The sequence below is a fragment of the Grus americana genome, chromosome 3 (genome assembly GCF_028858705.1).
Source record: "Grus americana isolate bGruAme1 chromosome 3, bGruAme1.mat, whole genome shotgun sequence".
Lineage (NCBI taxonomy): Eukaryota > Metazoa > Chordata > Aves > Gruiformes > Gruidae > Grus > Grus americana.
In genome coordinates, this window is record NC_072854.1 from 113,906,866 (window position 1) to 113,933,775 (window position 26,910).

At 45.9% G+C, this 26,910-nt stretch overlaps 2 protein-coding genes across 2 annotated transcripts in view; one reads left to right on the top strand and one right to left on the bottom strand.

Annotated features, from left to right (window-relative positions):
- The window catches only part of MRPS5 (mitochondrial ribosomal protein S5), a 59,861-nt gene extending 54,182 nt beyond the window's left edge, over positions 1–5,679 (top strand). Inside the window, exons 10-11 of the mRNA XM_054819961.1 lie at positions 2,894–3,030; positions 5,095–5,679. Coding sequence (XP_054675936.1) covers positions 2,894–3,030; positions 5,095–5,319 — 362 coding nt within the window. The 3' untranslated portion in view covers positions 5,320–5,679. The remainder of the gene's footprint in view (positions 1–2,893; positions 3,031–5,094) is intronic.
- Positions 5,680–12,497: 6,818 nt separating this feature from the next.
- On the bottom strand, positions 12,498–18,371 carry MAL (mal, T cell differentiation protein). Its single transcript, XM_054821622.1, has 4 exons — positions 18,191–18,371; positions 14,522–14,689; positions 14,207–14,332; positions 12,498–13,963 (listed from the first exon to the last, which is right to left on the bottom strand). The coding sequence occupies exons 1-4, from the start codon at positions 18,275–18,277 to the stop codon at positions 13,889–13,891; spliced, it is 456 nt and encodes a 151-aa protein (XP_054677597.1). The 5' UTR covers positions 18,278–18,371; the 3' UTR covers positions 12,498–13,888.
- Positions 18,372–26,910: the final 8,539 nt, after the last annotated feature.

The window sequence follows — 26,910 nt, forward strand, 5'->3', positions numbered from 1 at the left end:
GGACAAGCTTCAGCCATCTCTCCACAACATCTGGGATCCAGGCCTCTGGCAAGCAGCAAACTTCTTTAGATGACAGGTCAGGTCAGCAGATGGGTGCCTCTTCCCCACAGCAGGGAGTTGTCCATTACTATGTCACTGCTTCCTCCCAGGGGTCTTGCATTGTTCAGGGTCATGTTGCCCAGATGCTTGGCTTGAAAGCACATCTGGCTCTTCCTCAGCCTTGAGGGCAGTGAACCTATTTCATAGTGGCAAGCTGGAGCCCTCCTCTTCGTGCCAGAAATCGCTAGCTTCCATTCTTTGCCTTCTTCAGAGATTGCGTTTGCTGTTCAACTGGACTGTGCCTGTGTCCACACTGCAGATGGAGTCTAGGCCTCTTAAAGCTGTTAACACCATTGAGCAACATTTAACACATATGAACACCATCGATTAATGATGCTTGGAAACACTTACACAGTATGCATTTTGTTCTAGGCTTCAAATGTGCTGCAGCAGGATAAGTCTGTTGATCTCTGGGGAAGGGGGTTTGTGTCCATTATAATCCCTAGATCCTTTTCCTGTTGCTTTTTAGTCAGTCTCCTCTATTTTGTACTTGTGCTTTTGATTTCTTAGCAAAGCACTCTGTATCTGTCTGTTGAATTTCAGTGTTTTGGTTTCAAACTGTGTCTCCAGTTTGTCAGACCTACATTGACTTCTCCTTCTGTCCTCTAGTACGCTTGCAGCCTTTCCCAAGATGATATCCTCAACCCATTTTTTTCAGTCTCTGTTCCCCCATCCAAGTCATCAGTGAAGATACTTGCAGGTATTAAAGCCAAAACAAATCCACCGCAGGATCCTATCTGGAAAATGCTCTTGGCTTGACAGCAGACTGCTGGTAATGGGGATACATACTTTAATGATGATTTTGCCTGGTTCTTATTTCCCTGGTTTATTTGTGAGAGTATCATGCAGAACTGTGTCAGAATACAAGTTCAGTTCTGTCACATTAGCATCTTAGCCTTGGTAGCTTGTTGCTGCCAGTTTTGGCCAGTGTGTTACCTTTTATATCTCCCCAGCCTTTTCAGTTACTCAACACATTCACGTATATGCAAGTGTCCTCCAAAACCCAGGAAACACTTTTCCACTTATTTTCCCTGTTTTATAACTGATAGAACTAGATTGTGCGTTTCCTGAAACAGGTGGATATTTTCTTAGAAAAAATTGTGCTTATGTCCAATGTGCTCTGGCCAGCAGGCATTGTTGGCCTTATTAAGAAGTGTAATGATAGATCCGTGTGTAAAATTTGGTAAATTAATTGAGTATGTGTGAGAGAGAGAGACTTCATTATGTGCTCATGACCTGAAAACAAGCCATAACATTATATGTCTATGCAAAATTGAGTTTTTAGGGATGGTATAGATAAAGCTCTTGCTGGCTTTACCTTAGTCCCTGACAGGCTTTTGTGTTATAATGTAATGGAAGGATTCATAGCAGCAGTGGGAGCTGAATATAATTTTAGAACAATTAAATGACTTGTGGATGTACTACAGAACAAGATTTAACTTGAAGCAGGCTCTGGACTTCATGTCTGCCACCATTGCAGATCACTCCTCCTTCTAGCACATACCAAGCTGCATGGAAACCACCGGGGGTATTGCTCATTTGTGCTGCAGAATATGCTACCTTTTGGGGTGTGGACAGCTCTTAGTCTTCATCTCTGACTTGACTTTACAATTGCAGTAGTCATGAGACTACTCTGCTAGCCGTATTGATAAGTAGTGTAAATTAGTTCCTAGTGTGAATTAATAAGGGGAAGTGCAGCACAATTTGTCAATTTGGGGAAGATTGTGCTTGAGACCTCAAGGACAGGAAGCTGGCAGTTGGTCACCTGAAATTGCAAAGGAAGCAGTTTTGAAGCTGTGTAGGTATCGCTTTTTAGAAGAGACAGTCTTCATCAGGATTCAGTTACATTTAGATCCTCTGGCCTTGTAATGGCTTCTTTTTAATACTCTTTTAAGTAAACTAGTTGCCTTGCTTGGCTGCTGCTGCTTCTTCTTTTTCTTTTCTTTTTCTTTTTTTCTTTTTATTTTTCTTCTTTTTTCTTTTTTCTTTTTTCTTTTTTCTTTTTTCTTTTTTCTTTTTTCTTTTTTCTTTTTTCTTTTTTCTTTTTTTCTTTTTTCTTTTTTTTTCTTTTTTCTTTTTTCTTTTTTCTTTTTTCTTTTTTCTTTTTTCTTTTTTCTTTTTTCTTTTTTCTTTTTTCTTTTTTCTTTTTTTCTTTTTTTTTCTTTTTTCTTTTTTCTTTTTTTCTTTTCTCTCTTTCTCTCTTTCTCTCTTTCTCTCTTTCTCTCTTTCTCTCTTTCTCTCCTCCTTTCTCCTCCTTTCTCCTCCTTTCTCCTCCTTTCTCCTCCTTTCTCCTCCTTTCTCCTCCTTTCTCCTTTTTGTTTGGGGAAGGACTAGAGTGTTATTTTTCTGCTGAGTGGGAGAAAGAAATTGCCTTTTGTTTGGTGAATGTTCCCAGGATGATGGTGTATGTTTGTGGAAAGTTATTCTAAAGCTGCCAATGGTACTTCTAAGTAATACTACCCAAACATGTGGTATAAAACAATTCTCCAAGTTGCATTTTTTATGGTTTTATGTTTTGACTTTATAGGTGGTGACATTTTCATTTGTTTTGCAATATGTTAGGTAAGGTATATTTACTATAAAAACCCCATGATCTTTATGTTAGCATGGCTACAAACACTGGGAAGAGTGGTCTTCCCAGAATGGTTTTGCCATTTTTAAGATACAATGTGTTCTAACATGCTAGGTAACAAAAATAACTAAGAGGAGGTCTTAGTTGTCTCTTCTTCGTTAGCTAAGGTGTATGCTTACAAATAATCACATAATGCTAATTTGCTATTTTTTTTTTCCCCAGGGTATGGCCTTCGTTGCCACCGAGCTATCATCACCATCTGCAAACTAATTGGCATTAAAGACATGTATGCCAAGGTTTCTGGATCCAAAAACTTGATTAACGTTACCAGAGCTCTCTTTAAGGGCTTGACACAACAGGTAGATTGCCGTCTCAGTGGTTCTATACATTAGGTCAGGGGACAGAATGAGATTGATATTGTAATAGTTTGTGGTCAAACAGTTTATATTCTAGGCTTAAAATGCAGTCATTTTCGAAAGAGTAAACAAAATCAGCACGTGAAGAATTCCTCAGCAGTTGTATGAAGTTATCCAGTCAGAAACAGCTGCGTGTAACTGCCTGTTCCTCAGCCAAGTGCCTCCAGGGACATCTGAGTTGCTGGGCTTTCATTTGTAGTATTTTTGGTGACATTTGAAAAATCACAGGGAGAAAAAGTTATGGCCAGGCTTTGGTTGCTGCTGCTTGTTTGTCTGCACTCCAAGTTTTCATTGCCTAAGGATTGAATGTCACAGCTGCTTCTATTGTGAGTGTAATTAAGACCTCTGAAATAAGTCAGGGAGGTGGTATCATTTCCTCAAATTGAAAGTGCTCACAATGGAGGTGGCTCTGTCTGAGCCAGCTGCCTGAAGCTGATGGGAAGATCCAACATGCAGCATTTCATCTGACTTCCTTGGAACACCAGCCTTAGGATCCTGAGTCAGTCCTTTGGAAATTCCTGGTTCTTTCATTTGGTTGTAGAGTCTCGTTAGCTGCCAGGATTCAGATGTTTACATTCCCAATAAAACTCTGCAAAGCTATAGTTGTCAAATCTGTCACCCCATCCTAGCCAACTTTTTCAGTTTAGCCTTGTGAGGGGAGGGGTGATGATCCTTTTTGCCTAATGAGATAGTGTGGTGGTTTACCCTCGGCTGGACGCCAAGTGTCCACCAAGCCACTCTATCACTTCCCTCCTCAGCAAGGCAGGGAGGGGAGAAGGTAAGATGGAAAAACAACCCCAAACTTATAGGTCAAGATAAAGGCAGTTTAATGTAGCTAAAGCAAAAGGCCACGCACGGAAGCAAAGCAAAAAGCAAAAGATTATTCTCTACTTCCCATCAGCAGGCGATGTCCGGCCACCTCCTGGGCAGCAGGGCTTCAGTATGCATGCTCCTTACTCCAGAAGACAAACATTGTAAAAAACGAATGCTCCCACCCTGTTCCTCCCCCTATCTCTCAGTTTCTTATTGCTGAGCAGACATCCTATGGTATGGAATATCCCTTTGGTCAGTTTGGATCAGCTGTCCTGGCTGTGTCCCCTCCCAAGATCTTACCCCCAGCCTGCTGCTCGGGGGGAAAGAAATGTTGGAGAGACAGCCTTGATGTGTGCTGGCACTGCTCAGTAGTAGCCAAAACACTGGTGTGTTATCAACAGTTTGCTAGCTACCAATACACAGCACAGCACCATGAGGGCTGCTGTGGGGAGAGCTAACTCCATCTCAGCCAGACCCGATACAGATACTCATCAGTATCTGAGGTTAATCAGACTTGAGGAAGTCTGTCATATATTTTCAATGCATTGTCTCCGAGAAGTCTTCCACAGAATGAATAGAAAAGTAGAAGAAGGGCCTGATGTGTAGATTATTGCTTTGAGAGATGTGCACTTGATATATTTTCTTAACTGCCCTGAATGGGAGAAATTTCCTGTTCCCAGTAGACATTTATTCTGTGAAATCTGAGTGTTAACAAAACAACTTGTATGCGAGGAAGAGGTATAGTTGAAAGTCATGTTAAGTTTATATCATTATATTAGCTAATATTACCTGTCAGGGCAGTAAGAAGCACTTTACTGTTGTCAAAGCGAAATTTATATCTGCATAAAGACATAAAAATATTACTGCATGTTACTAACATGTCAACATCCATCTTTATTAGCAGGATGTGCCTTTTCTGGCCAATCCTTTCCAGAAGCAAATTCCTCTAGGATGACATTGTAATGCCAGTATATCTGCAGTCTAGCTACTTGAATTCCTGCTGCTCATGCAGTTAGCTAATTTGAAACCCATGAGGATGAGCCTGATGAGTCATTTAATTTACACAGTGTTCAAATTGTTTATTAGTAAATTACTTTTGTTTTTCCTGCCCCATATACCTTGTAGAGTTTGACCTGAAGTAAACCAACATTGTGCATCATTGTTTTGATTATCTTTTCTCTTTCCTACTCCCAGGAGACTCACCAACAGTTAGCAAACCAGAAGAGTCTCTATGTAGTGGAGTTCCGGGAGGAGCAGGGCCCTCTGCCCATCGTCGTGGCACTGCCTGAGGGGACTGTCCGCGAGGATCCCGAGCCTGAAGATGACGTTCCAGACACAAAGCTGGAGTGGAGTGAGGTGAAAGAAGCTCAGGGAATGAAGAAGTCTCCCTGGGCGAATGTCAGACGGACAGTATGGTAAAAGCTTCAGTCCCTCTGTCTGTTCTGCTCAGAGATGCAACTGGGAAAGGCCAGCCCAACTGGACAGGTTGTCTAGGCTTACATTTCAGCAGAGGGCACCACTAGCTCTCTGCTGCCATTCACATTGGTACTCCCATTGCTACCATTCAGTAACACTGCTTTCCCACAATTCTTCTGTCCACTGTTCAACTAGGGATGTTCAGACAGAACCAGCCAGTGAACATGACTTTCACTTCAAGCATGCATTTACTCGATTCCTGAAGATGATGTTTAATCAACAGATCTCGTGTTTCTTTCACAAGCTCTTGGGAAACTACTGAAAAGATAAGATTGTGAAAGCAATAAAGAATCCTCAGAATGAGTTCAGTGTGGGTTTGTTGGGGTCTTTTTTGCAAACTGTCAATGTCTGGGAGATCTTCAAACAAGCAGCAGTAGTGGGAATTCATGTGTGCACTCTCCATCTCCCTCCCTTGTGTCACTGATTATGGCGGGGGAACTGTGAAATCAGAAAGCAGAAGTTGTGTGTCTTTTGGTAGGGGGGAAGTGGGGCAAGGTGATGGTGGGCAACAGCTGGAGTTGTGCAAACACTATTCATGCAAGTGGGGGAGTTCTGCCCAAATATCTGAGGACAGCTACCCTACAGTCTCCTGTGGGATATTGCAGTGTTTTGTCTGGCATTGGAAGTCCAGTCCAAAACCTGCAATCCAGCCTTTTTTACAGTACTAGCATCTGCATGTGTGGATAAGACCTAACTTCATTTTCTGCCAATTTGGTACAGAGCACAGTAGAGTCTCGGACCCTACCCAGAAAGTGCTACAGCTGTCAGAGTATTAAAGAAAAAGAGAAAGTCCATGATACACACCAGCCTCTGACAGGAGATGGAGTAAACCCCTTCACATAGTGGATCTCCAACTGAAGCACACAGAGGTATGTGCCAGATGCTAGATTAGCTCATTGGTTGGAGGATCCATCACCCAAGTCCCACCAGAAGATAAACACACTCTGCATCCGCATGCTAGGACACAATGCCTACCTAGCAACTCCATGTTTTTGTCTTGGGCATGGCGAAAGTGACAGTGGAACTGAACCTGAACAATGTTTTATCACAGTATTAGAGCAATCCGGGCTGTAAAATAATTCAAGAGTTAACCTGTGTGCCTCCCAGTCAGTGAGTGCTTGTCCTGGCATTTCTCCATATGCCAAAAGGTGCTTGTACCACCTGTTTTACTTCAAGACCAGCCTGGGAATTTACATTTGAAGTTCTGATGTTAAAGACATTTAGGAGCAATACTTTGCATTGATTTCAGTGCAGGTTTCTAAAGACACAGTCGCGTATATACAAGCAGACATGGTGAATTTAATTGAATTTTCTCTCTGGTGGTGAAAATTCTAATTCAAAGGCCATGCCCGCTGAGCAGTTGGCTGTAGGCTTTATTCCTGTTTGCTGGCTCAGTCTAAATCCACCTTCCATAGGATGCAAAGTGTTCAGTTTGCAAACTTCCTTGTGAGCAGCATATCAAGCTACTGTTCGAGAAAGTGCTCACATTTAGCTTGCACCTTACTATTGAGCAAAATGAAGAATGAATAAACCTGGGCTAAAGGAATCAAATCTTGCTGCATTTAGATGACCATCAATTTTCCTCTGTCCCTGCAGAAACAGCTGAAGTGAGTTGGCTCTGCCACTGACACAAAACAGCCTCAGCCTGGGTAGTAGAGAGAGCCTGAAGTGACTGTCTGGATCAGCTATTTGTCATTTGCTTCCCTCTGTTGGGGTAAGCAAATGGATCATGCCAGCATTTTCTCTCTTCTCAGAATCAGGAATAAGGTGCGTGTCAGTAGCAGGTGATTGCCTATACGCTTGGAGATGTCCTGCTCCTTCGTCGAACTCTGTTGTTGCATTTCCACATTTGGAAAAGCCCCCCATATTCTGGCCTCAGAATGGTGATGGTGCCACAGAAGATCATGCCAGGCCACTGCTGCACAAAAACTGGGGATGTGGGTGATGTCAAGGTCTCCAGCAATGCCCCATCTGCGTAGTGGGATGAGATGGCAGGATTGGGCAGGGAAGGGTTGAAGACAGACAAGCTGTAGGGACAGGTCCTTTGCTAGCAGCACCCAATGCAGAGCAAGTTGTAAAGTCCAGCTCTCCCCTGCTGACCTGCCCTGAACGCTGTTCCTTGTCCGACCCAAACAGATCTCACACCACATTTTCCCAGCTCCTGAGGTGCATAGGCCATCACTCAGCACAAGGGTCCCAGCCTGTCTGCTGAGTAGTAGAGGTCTGCAAACAGGCATCTCCCATGAACCCTTCTTGGTTACTCAGTAATTTCTGTTCTCGCTGCCAGTGCAGGGTGAAACAACACATGGTTCTCGGTGGATCTTTCCTCCATCAGCCAAAGCACTGGGAAGTGTCTGACTGATCTCTAGCTGGTCCCTCCAAGAGAACCCACACAAGCCTTGCAGGTCCACCTTGCGTGCTAGTAAAAATGAGGAGCTGCAAGGTAAGGAAGTGGTAGGGTGAATGTCATTTGTCTTTTCAGAACTTAAAGAAAATATTGTAGTAACCACCAATCTCCCTCTTTCCCCAAGGTCCGCACATGAGCTACACTTGCATCTGCTCCTGTGAGGGTCTTCAGGACTCCTCTGGCTTGCCTCTGCTCTCTGGAGGAGGTTTAGGGCTCTTCTCAGACCCACAGGACAATAACTCATGTTTGAGCACTTCCATCAATCAGGAAAAAGGTGTTTCCATCCCTGTCCTCAAAGCAAATGGGGTTTCAGTGCTTGATTCTGTTAGCATAAGGGAGAGTGAGGAGCAGGAGGGGCCATGGTCTGGGTGTGAAGATCAGAGGTGGGGAATGGACCATAGCTGGGTCCATCACCATGAGAGGGGGAAGGCAGGCTGAGTCAGCCATGGACTGGAGTCTGCCACAGACCCACGTGGAGCTTTAATCCCTCCATAGAACTAACCTTTTGTGGGTTTACGCAAGTTTGTTCATATTATATATATTATTGTATAATAATATAGATGGTTGTATAGATGTATATAGATGGCCTTCTATGATGGGGTTACAGCATTGGTGGATAAGGGAAGGGCAACTGACGTCATCTACCTGGACTTGTGCAAGGCATTTGACACTGTCCCGCACGACATCCTTGTGTCTAAATTGGAAAGACACGGGTTCAATGGATGGACCATTCAGTGGATAAGGAATTGGCTGGAAGGTCGCACTCAAAGAGTTGTAGTCAACGGCTCAATGTCAAAGTGGAGAACAGTGACGAATGGCGTTCCTCAGGGGTCGGTACTGGGACCGGCACTGTTTAACATCTTTGTCGGCGACATGGACAGTGGGATCGAGTGCACCCTCAGCAAGTTTGCTGATGACACCAAGCTGTGTGGTGCAGTCCACACGCTGGAGGGAAGGGATGCCATCCAGAGGGACCTTGACAGGCTGGAGAGGTGGGCCCGTGCGAACCTCATGAAGTGCAACAAGGCCAAGTGCAAGGTCCTGCACGTGGCTCGGCGCAATCCCAAGCACGACTATAGGCTGGGCGAGGAATGGATTGAAAGCAGCCCTGAGGAGAAGGACTTGCGGGTATTGATTGATGAGAAGCTCAACATGAGCCAGCAGTGTGCGCTTGCAGCTCAGAAAGCCAACTGTGTCCTGGGCTGCATCAAAAGAGGTGTGACCAGCAGGTCGAGGGAGGTGATCCTGGCCCTCTACTCTGCTCTGGTGAGACCCCACCTGGAGTACTGCATCCAGCTCTGGGGGCCCCAGTACAGGAGAGACATGGAGCTGTTGGAGCAAGTCCAGAGGAGGGCCACAAAGCTGATTGGAGGGCTGGAGCACCTCTCCTGTGAGGACAGGCTGAGAGAGTTGGGGTTGTTCAGCCTGGAGAAAAGGCGGCTCCAGGGAGATCTAATTGCGGCTTACCAGTACTTGAAGGGGGCCTACAGGAAAGATGGAGAGGGACTGTTTATCAGGGAGTGTAGTGACAGGAGAAGGGGTAATGGGTTTAAGCTGAAGGAGGGTCGATTTAGATTAGATGTTAGGAAGAAATTCTTTACTGTGAGGGTGGTGAGGCACTGGAACAGGTTGCCCAGAGAGGTTGTGGAGGCCCCATCCCTGGAATTGTTTAAGGCCAGGTTGGATGAGGCTTTGGGCAACGTGGTCTAGTGGAGGGTGTCCCTGCCTGCAGCAGGGGGCTTGGAACTAGATGATCTTTAAGGTCCCTTCCAACCCAAACCGTTCTATGATTCTATGATTCTGTGCTTTACCCAGCATACAGTTTGCTCATCACTCACAGATAAAGTGGACTGTAAAATGAGAAACATCAGAAACTCCCACATTTTCTGTGGAGCTAGCCATAATTTTCTATTAAGTTGCTTTCAGACAAAGCAAATTCTTCTGCAATTCATGAGAAAATGGAAGTGCTTCTAACTCATTGCATTGCTGGAGGCAAGGTATCCAATAGAAATATTTGGGGAACAGCTAACATCATTGTGGTTAAGAAGCTATTTAATTAAGCAAGAGCAACCAAGATTACAATCTGGGCATAGTTAATGAATGATAGGTCTGTAATCTTGTTTTTATCACAGGAGCTGAGGTTTTGCCTGCCTTCAAGTGGATAGTTTAACTAAAGTCTAATTGCCTGCTCTCCAGAGTAGATGCCTGCAGACCTCCTTGTTTTGCTGAGGAAGCTGGAGGAGAAGAGCAGAGATGGAAACTCCAGTTACACTACTATTTGAAATCTGGTGGTGGCTGCAGGGATGCAACAGGCCCACTGGTTTTAATAGTGTGAATGGAACTTGTAAGGACTCTGAAAAAAGGGCTGATTTGTGGCTTTTTAAATGGCCTGCTACATCTGCAAGGGAATCCCAGGGATGGAGAGGATGAATTAAATGTCATGAGGAGGATGCTGTGGGAGATGAGGTGCCAGTCGGGGGGGGGGGGGGGTGGGGGGGCATATCTGGAAATATCTGAGCAAAGGCAGAACCTGGGATGGAGCAGCCCCATATAGTGGGCCAGGCTGGGAGCAGCTCTGCAGGCAAGGCTGCAGGTGCCGTGTGCTCAACAGACTGCAAGGGCCAACCCTGCGCAAGCAGCACTCAGCCATCTCACATTCCGGGGAGCCATGCTACTACACAATTAACCATGCTAATACACAATTAACCCCAGACATGGGAGAAGGATCAAGCCTGCATGTTCATCATGCCCAACATTTCCAGTGGAGTGACAGCAAATTCTCAGGCCAATACTATCTTCAGGGCTCTCTGTGGGGACGAGACCTGGTGCACATACGGTAGATGGTTTGTAGGTTCTGGGAGATTCTCTGAGCTCTGGGAAGCATCTTTCCCTTCAGAAGCATCGAGATGTGCCATTTTCCAGGCAGCTACCTTGGGCTGCCCAGCTTCCAGGGCATGTGGGTCTTCATGGCTGTATTGAGATGATAGGAGGGCTGGCCATCATGGGCTAATGGAGACCTCAGGGTGCTTTATTTAATTTTCTTTTTTTCCCGTCATCTTTCCACCATGCAGGGAACATGCATATTGCTGCAACTCACCTGGCACCTGACAGGTGCAATTCAGCAGTGTGGTGCAGCAAAGCCACACATCACTCTGTCTGTACTGTGTTGGGTCCTAGTAGTCCTGTGCCAAATGGGGTCACAGTCACGTGCAAGCTGTTCAGCTGTGTGGGATTGAAGTTGGGGGCACACTGGGAGCGTTTCAAAGTTGCAGCACTGCTTTGTTTTAGTTCATTTGGATGCCCTGTGGTGGCCCGTCTGTCCAGTCCTCCCCAGGCAAAGACTGGGGCCACAGGGCCTCCCTCCCAATGCCATGTCCACAACCTTGTCTCAGCCCGCTCCCCCGCTGCACTGGGGCTGATGAGCACTCCCATGCCAGCAGCACCCAGCTGTTTTTTTCCAGTGCTAGTTCACAGCAAGGTTATGCTAATGCTGGGCTGGGGGGGGGGTGTGTGTGTGTGTGTGTGTGTATCTCATCAGACCCAGTGGGGCAAGCAAGGGAACAGAAAGAGATGAACTAGTGAGTGAACTAGTGAAGACTAGCGTAAACTGGTGCCTGGTAGGGAAGGGAGAAGCAAAGGGCAAAGCAAGACAGAAAGAACTGGGGAGGAGAGATGGGACCCCTGCCAAGACATATGCTGCAACTTTGATGGCCACAAGGCATAGGGATGTGGATAAGAGGGAACAGACAGCATTGCTTGGTGCAGAGGTGCTGGCCACACCTGCGTGCAGAAGATGGGTAGAGATACTGCATCCCAGGGTCTAGGGTATGACCACAAATGTCTGCCTGTGTAAATAGACCCAAACAGAAAGGCATGTTCGTGTTTTAATGCTAAATTCAGGGGCATTAACGGAAGCAGAATCTGGACACCAAACGCCATGTCACACACACACACACACCCCCTGTGATGATGTGATGTTGAAACTAGTTTCAACAGGTGCATGTTAAACCTTCAGAACCAAGCACCATTGTCCAAAGTGGCTGTGAGTTCCCTCCCTGCTCTAAAAAGGGGTTTCTTTTTCCACTTCTGTTGCAATCAGCTCGCTTTTGTCACACTAACACAAGCAAAACAGGTCAGGCTGGTTTTCAGCAAGGAAATAACAAGAAAAAATAACAAATGGTTTCCTGACATTGCAATTAAAAAGCTTCAACTCAAACCCATGGTCCAGCTCAAAAGTCCCCCCTAGATCTGAAGCAACAGAGGTGCCTCCAAGTCAACTTTTATTTCCCTTCTGTTCTCCAGTCATTATTACCCAGGAACTTCAGACTCAAAATGGAAGCATTTTTTGCCACACAAGCTGGAAGGGCTAATTTGGTACAACAGTTTATTAGGCACCTCTAACATGTGAAAATACCCCTTCTTGGGTCTAAACCCCATTTAAATTAACTCACTGTGATGGATTCACCCCAGCCAGCAACTAAGCCCCACACAGCCGCTAACTCACACCCCCTCGCCCCTAGCAGGATGGGGGAAGAGGATCAGAAGGGCGAAAGTGAGCAAACTTGTGGATTGATATAAGTATAGTTTAATAAGTATACCAAAAGCCACGCAAGCAAAGCAAAACAAGGAGTTCATTCACCACTTCCCATCATCAGGCAGGTGCTCAGCCATCTCCAGGAAAGCAGGGCTCCATCATGTGTAACAGTTACTTGGGAAGACAAATGCCATCACCCCAAACATTCCCTCTTCCTTCTTCACTCAGCTTTACATGCTGAGCATGATGTCATATGGTATGAAATATCTCTTTGGTCAGTTGGGGTCAGCTGTCCTGGCTGTGTCCCCTCCCAACTCCTTGTGCATCCCCAGCCTACTTGCTGGTGGGGTGGTGCGAGGGGCAGAAAAGGTCTTGCCTCTATGTAAGCACTGCTCAGCAGTAATGAAAACATCCCTGAATTATCAACATTGTTTTCAGCACAAATCCAAAACACATTCCCATACTAGCTACTATGAAGAAAATTAACTCTATCCCAGCCAAAACCAGAACAGTCACTCAAGTTAACACTCTGGAGTAATTTAAGCATTCAGATGAACATCATCGGTGATATTAACCTGAGTTGGTTTAGCCCCTGGCCCTGACTACAGAGCCCCACAGGCTCCCCTTGCCAGAAAAGCCCTCTCATTCATGCCCAAGTCTATGCCTCCTCCTTAGGCATGGGCCTGTTACAGCGCAATGCTCCTGAGTCTGTACAGGGCTGTGTACCTGTGTGCAGGCAAAGGGAAAATACCACCAATGACTCTTGTATATTTGCAAAATCACAGCAAACCCATCTTCATTAGTGATACAGTGCTGGTGTATATGAGAGCAGCCATGCACCAAAGACAAGAATTGATTGCCTCTGCTTATTTAAGATGTTATTCTAATCATGCATATAATTTTCCTATGGTCTATCGTGCTCCTTCTAAGTTGTATTTTGTAGGGGGATTAATGACAGTGGTAATTCCTAGCATTATGGTTGTGCTGCATAATTCAGCAATACCCTTCAGGGGTTGCAATAACTCATATTGCCCCTGAGGCGAGTTAAATATTGTCCCCATTTCTCATCACAAGTCAGAGATGGCACTTCCAGAAACTGCATGAAAATGTTCTTTTGGCACAGCAGGTTTAGAGAGGGAAACAGGCTTACATGGAGGGGTGGCAATTAAAATGACCTGTTTTCATACTCATGCCCCTTACTGCTGATTGCTATCAGGAGAAGCCTGAACAATAACAAACCTGGAGGCATTAAGGTGTGGTTCAAGGAGATTTTAGCACTTTGAGCCAACTATATTATTCTTTTTAAAGCTGGATGGTTTTCTATTTGGGCCCAAATTACCAGCATCAAACTGTACCCAACCCAGAAGAGACTGAAGGGAAACAGGTTGTGCCAGGATATAGCTTTCTCTGGCAGGGTCTTTGTCTTCATTGCTATGGTCCCACATAAAAAGCTGCTTGTTTATAGTATATACATTAAAAACCAAACACCAAACCCAGCCTGGAAACTGCAGTCATTGAATAACTTTCATGTTCATGGGGTGACCAGAAGACACACTTGCAAGGGGAGGCTCTTAGGATGATTTCCATCGCAGGAGTGAATACACCTTATGGATCACGTACACCAGGGTAGCTAAGAATGCAAATACCTACAATGGAAAAACATCAGCCAGTTAACTTTTTATTATATGGTATGAGTTCCTGTACTGAGCAAACACTTTGTGATGCATTATATTTCTATTGACTATCATGTTTGGAGACATTCATGTGCAGTAGGACTAGAACTAGTTTCTCTCCTCCTCACTGAATGGTTGGTGCAATTAAAGATTTGCCCTTGAGGCCACTCCACAGTCACCTCCTCACCTTCCTGCCCCTACTTGCCAGGCACTCACCACAGCAGCAGTGTTCTCCTGATAGACGGACATTATCATATGGTTGGCAGACCACAAGGTGAAGTAGGCTTCCAACACAGCAGCACTGAGGTAGAGCACGGCTGCTGTCTCCTGGCAGATGACATCCTAAGAAACAAGGATCACACAGTCATTTACAAGGAGGGAGCACACTGCAATGAGGGGGAAAAAAAAAGAAGGAACCCACACAAGCAAGCCCCAGCCTGCGATTTGGAGTGCAGTAGCAGCAAAGGAGACAATTGTCTACCAGTGATACCAGGGAGGTGAGAGGCCGTGAGGTTTGTCACATCCACTTACCAAGGTGACCCAGGAGCTGCTGCCCCCATGCGCCCCACAGACGTAAAGGCACAGGAGGGTGATGGACATGATGAAGCAGAACACAGAGACAAACATCACCCAGCCTTGCAGGATGGGTAACAGGACCTTCGAGGATGCCACCAGGATCCAGACAAGGCCTCCAAAGATCTGCAAGTGAAAGTGGGAGAGAGGGTGAGCATGGGATAAATTGGCTTATCCAGAGCAGAGGCAAAAGCCATGCGTGCCTCTGGCATTAGTGCTGCACATGGCAACAGCCCAGGGATGCCTTTGAAACTGGATATTTAGCTGGGAGCATCTGCATCTGATCTTGATCCAAAAAAAGCCTCGCTATAGCCCTGCCTCCTGGTGTCAGTGCCATTCATGCCCTCCCCACATCAGCGTACTCAGGAGGCTGGTTCAGACATTTCTGAAGGCTGGTTTCGACGAACAGGGAGGCTTATTTCAGAAGGGCACGTTTGCTTCACACCCAGTGTGGCACAGCCTTGTAAGGAGTGGTGTCAAACCCAGCTCACCTGCACAAACAGCACAGACATGTGGCATCATGATGGCCACAGAAATGGCCCGAATGAAGGTCATGTGGAAATGTCACCCTGAAAGGAGGTTGAAGAGAGGTAATATGGCCAGTTTTACTCTCCGAGTACGGGAAATAAGGTTGAGGCTCCCAGCTCCTCCTGGGAAGTGGGGCTTGTATTACTGCTCCAGCTATTTGGGTCATCCTTTGCTGGCTACAGTGGAGCTGTGCAAGGTCCCAACTGCTCGTCAGGTAGCAGATGGGACCCCATCCTTCTCAACCAGCCTTGGGAGTTTGCCTTGGGTTTTCTGGTGGGGTGGGGAACACAAGAACAACTATATCTAGACTCCATCCTTTCTCCACTGGCAGATTCCTACACAAGAGGATGAGAGTACGATGTCCAATGCTGCAGAGTGTCTGAGCTGCAAGTGGTGTCTTTGCACTAAAATGCATTCAGTAGCTTTTCTCTGCTACAAACCAGTCCAGTTGTTTCTTGAACCTATGCAAAGTTTAGTCTATGCAGAATCCTACGATGAGGAGCTCCTCAGCTAACTCGCACTGTGTGGAGACCAGTGCTGCTGCAGGGACCTATCCCTCATCACCAGTTGGTATTGATTTTGCAGGCAAATCTCCAGAGGTAAGAGAGCCTCACTGACTCTAAGATCAGTCTGATTGCTAGTGTACCCCAGGCCAGCCTTTGCCAGCATCCAAGTGCCAACTCATAAAATCACGGCATTTCCATTTCCTTGGAAGCATTTTGCAAGTGAAAAAAACGTTTCTGATTTATGATATTCAGAAAGTGTCACAGTATTTGTGTCACCCCACATTTGTAGGAAAGTTCATTGGTTCCATTGTGCAAATTCATACATTACATTGATGTAGTTGCGACCTTGCAAATATCTGGGTGAAAATAGGTCTTCCAAAATGCTGCTGTTTTGGTGCCTCTTGTAATGACCAAAGACTGACACCTGAAGACTAATACAGTCCCTGTAGTAACTCATGTGGTGACAACATGAGTGTGTTGCAGGTAAAGATTCTGGAGAAAACCTTATAGTTGCTCCATTAAAATCCAACACAATTGGGGTGAGATAAGAGGTTGGGGGAAGAAGTATCACTTCTCATTTCTTACCACTCCCCATCTCTCCTTTCTTTAGGATGTGACTTCTGACTCAGGCAAGTATGTTTGACATGGTTTGATTATTGACTTTGGTTTTATGGTGCTGTTCAGCAGACTCATAAAAATGAGGAAAGAGTCAAGAGGCTTTCAGTAACAACCCACAGCAGGTTGAGGACAGCAGTCTAAGAAAAACTTCTCTTTTAAATAGCCTTTTACAAAGCAAAGCAAACATATCTGTTTTCAGCTTGTTTCAGCTTTTCCACATAGGCCTGGATATCCATATATGCAGAAATCTCTTCAGATAAAATAGATTACAAGAATTAAACCCAACCTCACAGAATAAAAATGGTAACTCCTAACACATCCACATGTGGCAATCATCTGAGCTGGCAGACAGGACCTTGTGGCATTTTCACAACTGTGTTAGCATTTGAAATGCTGGGGGTTTTTTTTGTTTTTTTTTTTTTTTTGTTTTTTTTTTTTTTTTTGTAGTTACCATATTAACCCACTGCAGGTAACCTCAGCTTCAACTAAGGACTGAAAAACTCTTTATCCTTCTGAATGCTGTGATTCAAGGCAGCCACCTCCTTTGTACACAGCAGAGATAATACAACTGCACAACCTAGAGACATACAACTCCAGAGATGGAGAAATCCAGTTAGGCAGCATTCCTCTTCTCCGGATGGTTCCTAAAACCTTTAGGATGCATATTTCCAGATCTTACCCAAACCAAAGGATGAGGTGCTTGGTTTTGTCTCATTAAGCAAGATGCCTTACCAAATCCCCTGTAATCAGTAATTACAAACAAACAGCTCAAGGCAGAGTCGGTACTGTAAGCATGCCGAGGCCAACAGCATGCTCAGCGCCAGGACTAACACAACGCAGTGGCAGGGGTGGCTCGCAAACGTCTGCCCAGCCAGAACCTCCACAGGGACTTTGCACCATCCTTCATGCAGCTGCAGGAAACCTGGACTTGGCTTTCAGGGCCTGGGCACAGAGACCAAGTCCCCAGAGCATATTTGGAGGAGCTAAAGCAAAGCCTTTCTCCACATATCAGTAACGGTTGCTTTAACCCAATTCCTCTTTGCTTGATTGCTACCACTAGGAGAATGAAGTAAATGTTGTAAATCACAGGAGTGCAGACTGAGTTGGGTGACAGGAAAGGATTTGGTCCCAGATGGCAAAGTCGAAGGTTTTTAGCATGAGATAATCTGAGTGCCATCCTACAACACTCAGCCAAACCTGTCAATGCTGGATCAAAGTGCTCAGGCTTTGGAAAAAGCCCCTCAAACTGTTGTGAGAAGAGCAGGTTTCACAGGTGGGAGCAGAGGACACATGAAAAAGGTTCTAGTTGAACCTTTCCATCATTTAGTCAGTGCTCACAGCAACTGCTTTTAATCACCTGTGCTAAATCCATTAAGATTATGATTTCCTGCTCAATGAAATTAAAATATGGGAAGAAGTTACAAGGTGTTTGTTCATCCTTTGTTCACCCACTGTTGCCATGCTCCCAGGTCCAGCAGTCTGCACCTCCAGCTCAGGAATGTTTCAACTGAGCTGTACAGCTTTGACAGCCTAGGCTCTCTGCTACTGCGAACAATTACATCAACTAGCCTTTACCCTCTGCTTTAAGCAAGCAGTTTATCCTCTGCCTGTATTAGCTGTTAAAATCATCTTCCAATTAATTAATTGACTTAATTTGGCAACCTAGTTTAAACTCACTAGCAACTCCTTCAAGTTTGTTAGGCAGGAAATTACAAAAGGTTTTCAAAGGCACCCCAAAAATCCCCTGCAGACTAAAGGAGAGCTTCAGAGCCCCAGCTCAAGGCTTGTGGTTTTTTCTGAGGGCAGGCTAGGCATCAGGGGCTGCTCCCAGACCCTTGTGGCTCAGGGACCTGGCATGGCTACTGAATTGCACACTTTGTGTCAAGTCTCACCCCTCAGACACCTGCAGCATGAAGCGTGCTGGATGCCCCACAAACAGCATCTGCCTTCCCCAAGGAAAAAAAACAGCACTCACAATTTCAGGAATGAAGAGCACATCTGGGAAAGTTGTAAGGACAGCCAGGCCACTGGGCAAAGAGGCGGTGGAAGTTGTAGAGGACATTGTGAGCCTCTCCCACCGTGACTGTCAGCTGCTCTGGCTCTAGCTGCTGGAAGCCACTGCCAAATGCAGCCTTGTTTGTTTGCTTATTTGTTCATCTGTCTGCCTGCCTTCTTCCTGCTCCTCTTTCTTCCCTCCCTCCTTCCTGCTGACAAGTGAAGACAGCTGTGAATGGCCCAGGTGCGGCTGAACCCTGTGACCAGGGGTTACTTGGTGGCTGATGGGAGCCACATGGGAGGTTTTCAGGAGATGTGGGCAGCCCTGAGGCATTTTGAGCAGAGCTGTCTGTACACAAGCTGAGTGTGCAGGGCAAGTCCCTGGGTGGTAGTGGGTGGCACTAGCTTACATCTGAGGGTAATAAGGAAGACCTGTACTCATCCAGCTGGGCAGCCTCTCATCCCCTTTATTTGCACAGTAAGTCAGCTTGTCCCCCACCCACATGAGCTGGCTGCAGCAGCAGGCACGAGGGAAGCTGGCGGCCAGGGCAAGCCAGGACATGCCAGCTACTGGCAAACAGCGGGGCTGAGAAATGTCTTACAGATGGAGATGTGAGACAAATCCCAAGACAAGAGCGAGTCAAATCACAGGGCGAACTACTTCCATTGTCTCAAAAAGAGAATGGATATGCCAAGGTAACAAAAATGACCTAAAATAATAAGATTTCCCAAGCCATTTGGCTTCCTTTTTTTTCTCCTTTTTTTTTTAGTCTGGAGTCCATGGAAGTGAGTCATTCCCCTCTCCATAATATGGAGTTTTTACTTCTTTTTAACATGCTCACTTGGATACCCAGCAAAACCACACAACTCTGGAAGCTAAGGCCAAAGACATGAAACATGAGGAAAAGAAAAGGAGCAGTGTGGCAGTGCTGTGGACCAGTGACCTGTGGAAGAAGTGCCCTTTTTGGCCAGGCCCTATATATGGTGCTTGCCCTTCCACAGCTGTTCCCATGCATGGGGCTTTGGTGCAGGGTCTGGAGCAGGAGGTAGGACTGCCTTTTCCTGGCCCCATGCACCTGACCCATATGGCTCAGCTCTGGTCCAGAGCCTCCAGCCAGCCTTCTCACAGCTGCAACGGGGATCACATTCAGTCATTGCTGCTTTGCTCTCCCCAACTGCAGCAGCTGGTGTCCCAGCCCTAGGGTAGGAATGGGATGCCCTGGGCAGCACTGAGTGTGGTCACAAGGCTACATGAGCCAGCTACGTTGGAATAATGATGGCATCTGCACCATTGGTGCAGATCATTCTGGCTGGGAGCATGATGGTTTGTTTTTTTCTTTTTTTGTCTTTGCAGCTGGCTGGCAGGCAGGAGGAAATGGGAGAGCTCTGCAGGGAGGAAAGGAATAAACACCTGCCCTGAATCCAAGGGACACAGACTGGGGACACCAAGTGCAAGTGTGGTGGTTTAACCTCAGCTGGATGCCAGGTGTCCACCAAGCCACTCTGTCACTCCTCTCCCTCTCCTCAGCAGGGCAGGGAGGGGAGAAACATAAGATGGGGAAAAAAAAGAACCCCAAACTCATGGGTCAAGATAAAGGCAGTTTAATGTAGCAAAAGCAAAAGGACACGCGTGGAAGCAAAGCAAAAAGCAAAAGATTATTCTCTACTTCCCATCAGCAGGCGATGCCCGGCCACTTCCTGGGAAAGCAGGGCTTCAGTATGTGTAGTGGTTGCTCTGGAAGACAAACATTGTAAAAAACCAAATCCCTGCCCCCCGCCCCATTCCTCCCCCTATCTCTCAGCTTCTTATTGCTGAGCAGACATCATATGGTATGGAATATCCCTTTGGTCAGTTTGGGTCAGCTGTCCTGTCTTTGTCCCCTCCCAAGATCTTGCCCACCCCCAGCCTACTGGTGAGGGGGGGGAGAAATGTTGGAGAGACAGCCTTGATGTGTGCTGGCACTGCTTGGTAGCAGCCAAAACACTGGTGTGTTATCAACACCTTGCTAGCTACCAATACACAGCACTGTGAGGGCTGCTGTGGGGAAAATTAACTCCATCTCAGCCAGACAGCAAGAAAGGAAGACAGTGTGTAAACTTTCCCTTATGGAGGAAGCAGTGGGGCAGATGGCTGGCAGAGGCTGCAAAATCAGAAAAATTGGACAAATGCTTTTAATAAGCAGATTAAATGAGGGAGATGGCCCCCACTTTAGGGACCTCCTCGCTTTATTTTATACAACATGCACAAAAACGTGGCCAGAAAGAAAAGGATCCTCTGGAACATGCCTGAGCCCAGATGGTTTGGAGTATCAAACCTGTCTGAAAGACAATCGTCACTAGGACTTGCTATAGGCATTGCAAGGACAATGAGGACCTGCAAAGTCTCTGGGCAGCCTTGGCAGGACATGCCAGACAGGATCCAGGAGTGCTCAAAGAGGCCTGAGGGGGTAGGTGAGGGTGAGGATTGGGTGGCAGAGCAAGCACAAAGCCTCAGTGTTGGTGTGAAGGGATATGATGGATACCCCTTATTGAGACCTTTAGCTCTCCTTTTTTTTTTTATAGTTTTTTCTTCTCCAAGTAGTTCATTGAAGCAGACATCACACAAGGTCTGATCAATGTGATCTCTTATTCCTCCTGTTTTGGCTGATAGAACAGCAGCTCTCTCCTGCAATGGCAATCCTACTGACAGCTGATGCCCAGGCCTTAAGTCCTCCAGCAGCCTGCTTTGCTAGTTTACATTTCAGAATTTTAAGGTTTGTGTTCCAGGGCTCCTGAGCAACACAGGGCTCTCAGACCTCTGGTGGTCTTAAAAAACATGTCTGGCCTTGATCTGCCTCTTGCCATGTTTTGTTAGAAAACAATCATGCTTTTTATAGGCTTAAATGCCACCCAATCTTTGCAGGTGAAGGAATGGTTTATTCACACACAGAATCTCAACCTGTTTCAGGAACTCAAAATCATTGCTTCTAATGAATTACTCTGTGTAAATGATCTCATTCAATAAAGCCTTACTTAGGTTTTTCCTTACTGAGTATTTTGGTGTACTTATAACTCTCCAATCAGGATGGATCCTGCAATTTTGAGGCATAAGAAGCTGCAATATGTTTCCAGTACCTAAAATATTTCATGAAACTCATCTGAAAAATACTGAGGCAAACCCCTACCCACCCCTCCATCCCCCTTTTCTTTTTCTTCGAGTAGTCTGTTGAAGCAAGACAATTTAAGTGGATAATTCTATGTTTTTTGTTTCTGGTGACCTTCTCTCACTTAGATGCAGAGTCCATGCTGAGCATCTCCTGCCACAAGTACCACACAGGCGACTCATGACTTCTTCAAAGGCTGGAGAGTGGTTTTGCTGTATCTACCTAATTTCCTGTTTTTTTAGTGAGATGACGTGTGCTGTAAGATTACATAGGTATATGTATGTATAAAAACTTACCTAAGTGGCTGACATATAAACCAGTCAGCAAACAGGTAGAGGAGAAAGCAGTGGGAGTGTAGGCACAGAGCTACACATGTTGGAATAATGGTGGCAACTTGAGGGGGTCTAGCTGTCTCAGTAGGGGGGGAGAGCTGAAGCTATGTAGGCCTCCCCTTCCTGGGACCACAGTGGTGGGCGTGAGGTATGAGCAACTGTGTTCTGAGGTGCTTGGTTTGGTTCAGCAGGGCTAAGTAAGCTTTGAAGAACCCCTTCTTTGCTTGTTATTAGAATATAATTTCTTGAAGGTATGGCTTTGCCTATTTTTTCCATATTCTTCTCTGTTGATTGGGAAGCAGCATGTTACTAAAAGCAACTATCAAAACTGTTGGGACCTGCCACACTACTGCAAACTTGTCACCTGTTTTTTTTGGTGGCTCTTGATGCAAGAAAAATTTTCTTAGAATTGGTCTGTAGCCGTTGACATTCCCCTTATAGACCAGCTTTTTAACAGAACCAGTCAAAAATCAGTCAAATCAGAAAACAATCTATGTGAATTCTACCAAGTCTCTTTGAAAGTTAACTTCATCCTCTTAGCAGAAGAGGTATGTGAAGTGCATGGCAGATGTGATTTTCAGCAGACTAAAATCTCATAGATGTTTCTTCCTGAAATGTGCATGAGGAAGCAAGAAAGTATAACAAATACAGCATTATCACAATTTAAGCTTAAGAAGCTTTGAGGGATTTAGTTCTGGGAATGAGTGTGAGGATTTTAGGAATCTAAATGTCTCCATGGGGAACAGTGTCTATACCAACATCTTTGCTTCCTTCTAGTGGTATACACAAAACAAAGTTTGAGTTCTCTTCACCTAGTTACTTAAAGCTAAAGCCTACACCTTTTGAAGATTGATTGCACTGTCAAATACTTCACCTGTTTGATGAAAAGACACTGCTACAGCTTAAATATTTGACCATGATCTTCACAATGAATTGCCAGGGAACCAAATCCAGGTTGAGAATGAATGACAACTTTATTTCACAAATCGTGTCTGAATGGGGAATGGAGTGAACTGAACCATTTCCACACAACCAACAAGCAAAACATACAATGAATATGTATTTTATATAAATGCTTGTGAATACTTTTCCTTCATCTGTGCAAGCAAGTAGAGAGACAGATCATCTGCACAGCTGAGAGTGATTTTTTTGGACACCTGCTACATTTCTGTATGGCATTCGTGAGCTCAGAGTTTGTGTAGCTGGTAGAGATTGGAAAAGGGTCTGATTGTAGGTGGACGACAGCTAGCTTGATAATGGCTGGCAAACACTGACTTTCACCTTAAAACTATGAGCATAAGAAAAAGTCTGTAGGGTTTATGGTCCTCTATCTTTTGATTTTTCCTTTTTGTTGTGGTTTCACCCCAGCTGGCAGCTAAGCACCACGCAGCCGCTTGCTCACCCCTCTCCCAGAGGGAGAGGCATGAACAGCGCCACAGGGAATACATACAGTAAGTAAGGCTTTACCTAACACAGTCATGTGAACAAACAAAACATCATTGTGACCAGCAACTATTTATCTAATTTAATAAATGCATTCAAAGGCTTGTCCTTGTTCAGGGCCCCATCTGAAATTGTTCTTCTTTCAGGTCACCTGATAGAGAGGGCTTACAATCAGACTGTAATTTGGAATATGCATCCTCCAAAAACCCACAACGCCTAAGAAAGCTGGTGTTTCCTTTTTGTTTGTCAGTGGAGACACGGCTGCTATTTTGTTGATCACAGCCATTACAATGCCCGTCTTGCCATTTTATTCCTAAAATCTGGATCTCTTGTGCAGGTCCCCTGACCTTACTTTGTTTTATGGCAAAACTGGCTTTCAGAAGGATTTGGACTATTTGGATGGAGCCTCTGGGCCAGTCACAATGAGTTGCTTTTGCCACTCATTCCCAGTTAGGCTCACTTAGGCTTCCTAACAGTACAGTTAGCTGTTGGGATTCCCCTTTCACTCCAGAAATACAGACAGGTTCTGCCCCTTCATAGCTGGATGTCATTAGGGTACACTTGACGTGCCAGGCCATTGGATCCACATGGCCCAATAAACCCAGTTGTCCCTCTCCTCCACCTGTCTGTTGTCTCATCCTCCTCATCGTATTCGTTACTCACTCCGTGCAAAAAAATGACTTAGAAGTCCCTTTGAGAGGATCATAAGTATGATCAGGCCTTCCACTCGCTCTGGGGAACTGCCCACTGGAAAACGGAGCGGCATTTTTCCTGGAAGAAACTCCTTTTGTCATTGTTTTTCCTTGCAACTCACATACTTGTGCCTGTAGCGTCGAGGTAGGTTTTCCATCCCACTTCCTCATGTCTTCTCCATGGTCACACAGGTAAAACCACAGAGGGCCTCATGGTGTGTACCTTCTATATCCTTTCTCTTGAGCAGAGGAATGCTTACTCTGAATAGCTGAGATACTGGTCTGTACAGGTGGGGAGTAGGACATATTCTCTTTGAGTTGCTGGAGCTTCCGGGACAGTTTCTCCACAGCCAAGATGAGGGAGGAAGAGAGACTTTCTTCATATTGCTGGAGTTGGCCAGCCACTTCATCCACCATTGGTGCCTCTTCGCCTTTCCAGTTCATTACTGACAATGAGTTGGCATATGATGATGGTGTGCTCCATACAAACTGCCATGAGTCAGGTACATTGGACTTCATCAGGATCTGTGGGTAACAGCGCGTTGTCTGGGTCATAATTAACTATGTCGCACACAGCTAATTCCCTCAGGTACTGGATACCTATCTCCATGGTGGTTCACTTGCCTGGTTGACATACAACATATTCACCGAAGGGATACTTTTCCCTCACACTTGAAAGAAGTCACCTCCAGAGGTTGAGGGCTTGTGTCTTTTTCCCAATTGCCTTGTCAATGCCCCCTTCACTAGACAGGGATCCCAGCTGCTTGGCTTCCCTACCCTCTAATTCCAGCTACTGGCCCTGTTATCCCAGCATCAGAGCAGCCAGGTAACAATGTGCTCACCTGGATGGCAGCTGAAATCTTTTCACATATATCACAGTTCACTCAGGGACAGAGATTGGGTGATTACCCTGGTTCTGCCTCTTCCTCATGTTCTTGTGATGCTACTGGTTCATTATCATCTCTTACTAAGCAAAAGGATTTTTTTGGTGTATTTCTTCTTCCGTATAGAATCATAGAATTGTTTTGGTTGGAGAAGACCTTTAAGATCATCAAGTCCAACTATTAACCTAGCACTGCCAAGTCCAACCACTAAACCAACCCTAAGCACCACATCTACGCGTATTTTAAATACCTCCAGGGATGGTGACTCAACCACTTCCCTGGGCAGCCTGTTCCAATGATTGATAATGCTTTCAGTGAAGGAATTTTTCCTAATAGCCAATCTAAACCTCCCCTGGCACAACCTAAGGCCATGTCCTCTCACCCTGTCATTTGTTACTTGGGAGAAGAGACCAACACCCACCTGGCTACAACTTCCTTTCAGGTAGTTGTAGAGAGCAATAAGGTCTCTCCTCAGCCTCCTTTTCTCCAGGCTAAACAACCTCAGTTCCCTTAGCCGCTCCTCGTAAGACTTGTGCTCTGAGCCTTCACTAGCTTTGTTGCCCTTTGGACACGCTCCAGCACCTCAATGTCTTTCTTGTAGTGAGGGGCCCAAAACTGAACACAATACTCAAGGTGCAGCCTCACCAGTGCCGAGTACAGGGGGACAATTACTTCCCTCGTCCTGCTGGCCACACTAGTTCTGATCCAAGCCAGTCTTGGCCACCTGGACACACTGCTGGCTCATATTCAGCTGGCTGTCGACCTACACCCCCAGGTCCTTTTCTGCTGGGCAGCTTTCAACCACTCATCCCCAAGCCTGTAGTGTTACATGAGGTTGTTGTGACACAAGTACAGGACCCAGCACTGAGCCTTGTTGAACCTCATACAGTTGGTCTTGGCCCATTGATCCAGCCTGTCCAGATCCCTCTGTAAAGCTTTCCTATCCTCAAGCAGATCAATACTCCCACACAACTTGGTGTTGCCTGCAAACTGACTGAGGGTGCACTCAATGCCCTCATCCAGATCATTCATAAAAATATTAAAAAGAACTGGCCCCAGTGCTGAGCCCTGGGGAACACCACTTGTGACTGGCCACCAACTGGATTTAACTTCATTCACCACAACTCTTTGGGCCTGGCCATCCAGCCAGTTTTTCTACCCAGCCAAGAACACACCCATCCAAGCCATGAATAGGCAGTTTCTCCAGGAGAATGATGTGGGAAATGGTGTCAAAGGCTTTACTGAAGTCCAGGTAGACAATATCCACAGCCTTTCCCTCATTCACTGAGTGGGTCACCTTGTCATAGAAGGAGATCATGTTGGTCAAGGAGGACCTGCCTTTCATGAACCCATGGTTATTCTGTACATCCCACATGATGGCACTCAAGATGATCTGCTCCATAACCTTCCCCAGCACCAAGGTCAGACTGACAGGCCTGTAGTTCCCTGGATCCTCCTTCCAGCCCTTCTTGTGGATGGGCGTCACATTGGCTAACCTCCAGTCAACTGGGACATCCCAGGTTAACCAGGACTGCTGACAAATGATAGAAAGTGGCTTGGCGAGTACTTCTGCCAGCTCCCACAGTACTCCTTGGTGGACCCCATCCGGCTCCATAGACTTGTGTGTAATTGGTGTAGCGGGTCACTAACCATTTCCCCTTGTATTATGGAGGCTCCATTCTGCTCCCCATCCCAGTCTTCTAGCTCAGGGGGCTGGGTACCCAGAGAACAACTGGTCTTACTACTAAAGACTATAGGGGATACTGATATCAGCACGGGTTGTTTTTTTGGTTCAGCTGGAGTGCCTGTCACCAGGGTCTGAGTAGCCACAGTGCCTGTTGCCAGGGTTTGAGTAGCCACAACACCTGTTGCTGGGGTTGGGATAGCCACAGTGCCTGTTGCTCTGTTTTCCCTCCCTTCCCCTGAGGGTTCTGCCTAATATCGAGCAGTGTTTGGTAGATACTGGCCAGGGCCCAGCCCAGTGTGGTAAGTGGTGCTTCTTTAAAAGAGCCACAGCATTTTCCTTTCAAATATTCTGTCTCTTTATCAGGGTCCTGTAGTTGTTTGGGAGTGAAGTTCCAAACCATTGGAGGTGAAAAGTTCTCTAGATACCTGCCCATATTCTCCCACATGCCATGCCACCCATGACTATTCATTCTCGGGGCAGATCTCTGGGTTGTATTCTTAAAACAATTTTTTGTAACCC

Coding starts and splice junctions, on each gene's coding strand:
- MAL (XM_054821622.1), bottom strand. CDS start 18,277: ATGTCCTCTACAACTTCCACCGCCTCTTTGCCCAGTGGCCTGGCTGTC. Junction 14,333..14,521: donor GCAGCTCCTGGGTCACCTTG/GTAAGTGGATGT, acceptor CTTGTTTCTTAG/GATGTCATCTGCCAGGAGAC. Junction 13,964..14,206: donor AGGAGAACACTGCTGCTGTG/GTGAGTGCCTGG, acceptor TTTCCATTGTAG/GTATTTGCATTCTTAGCTAC.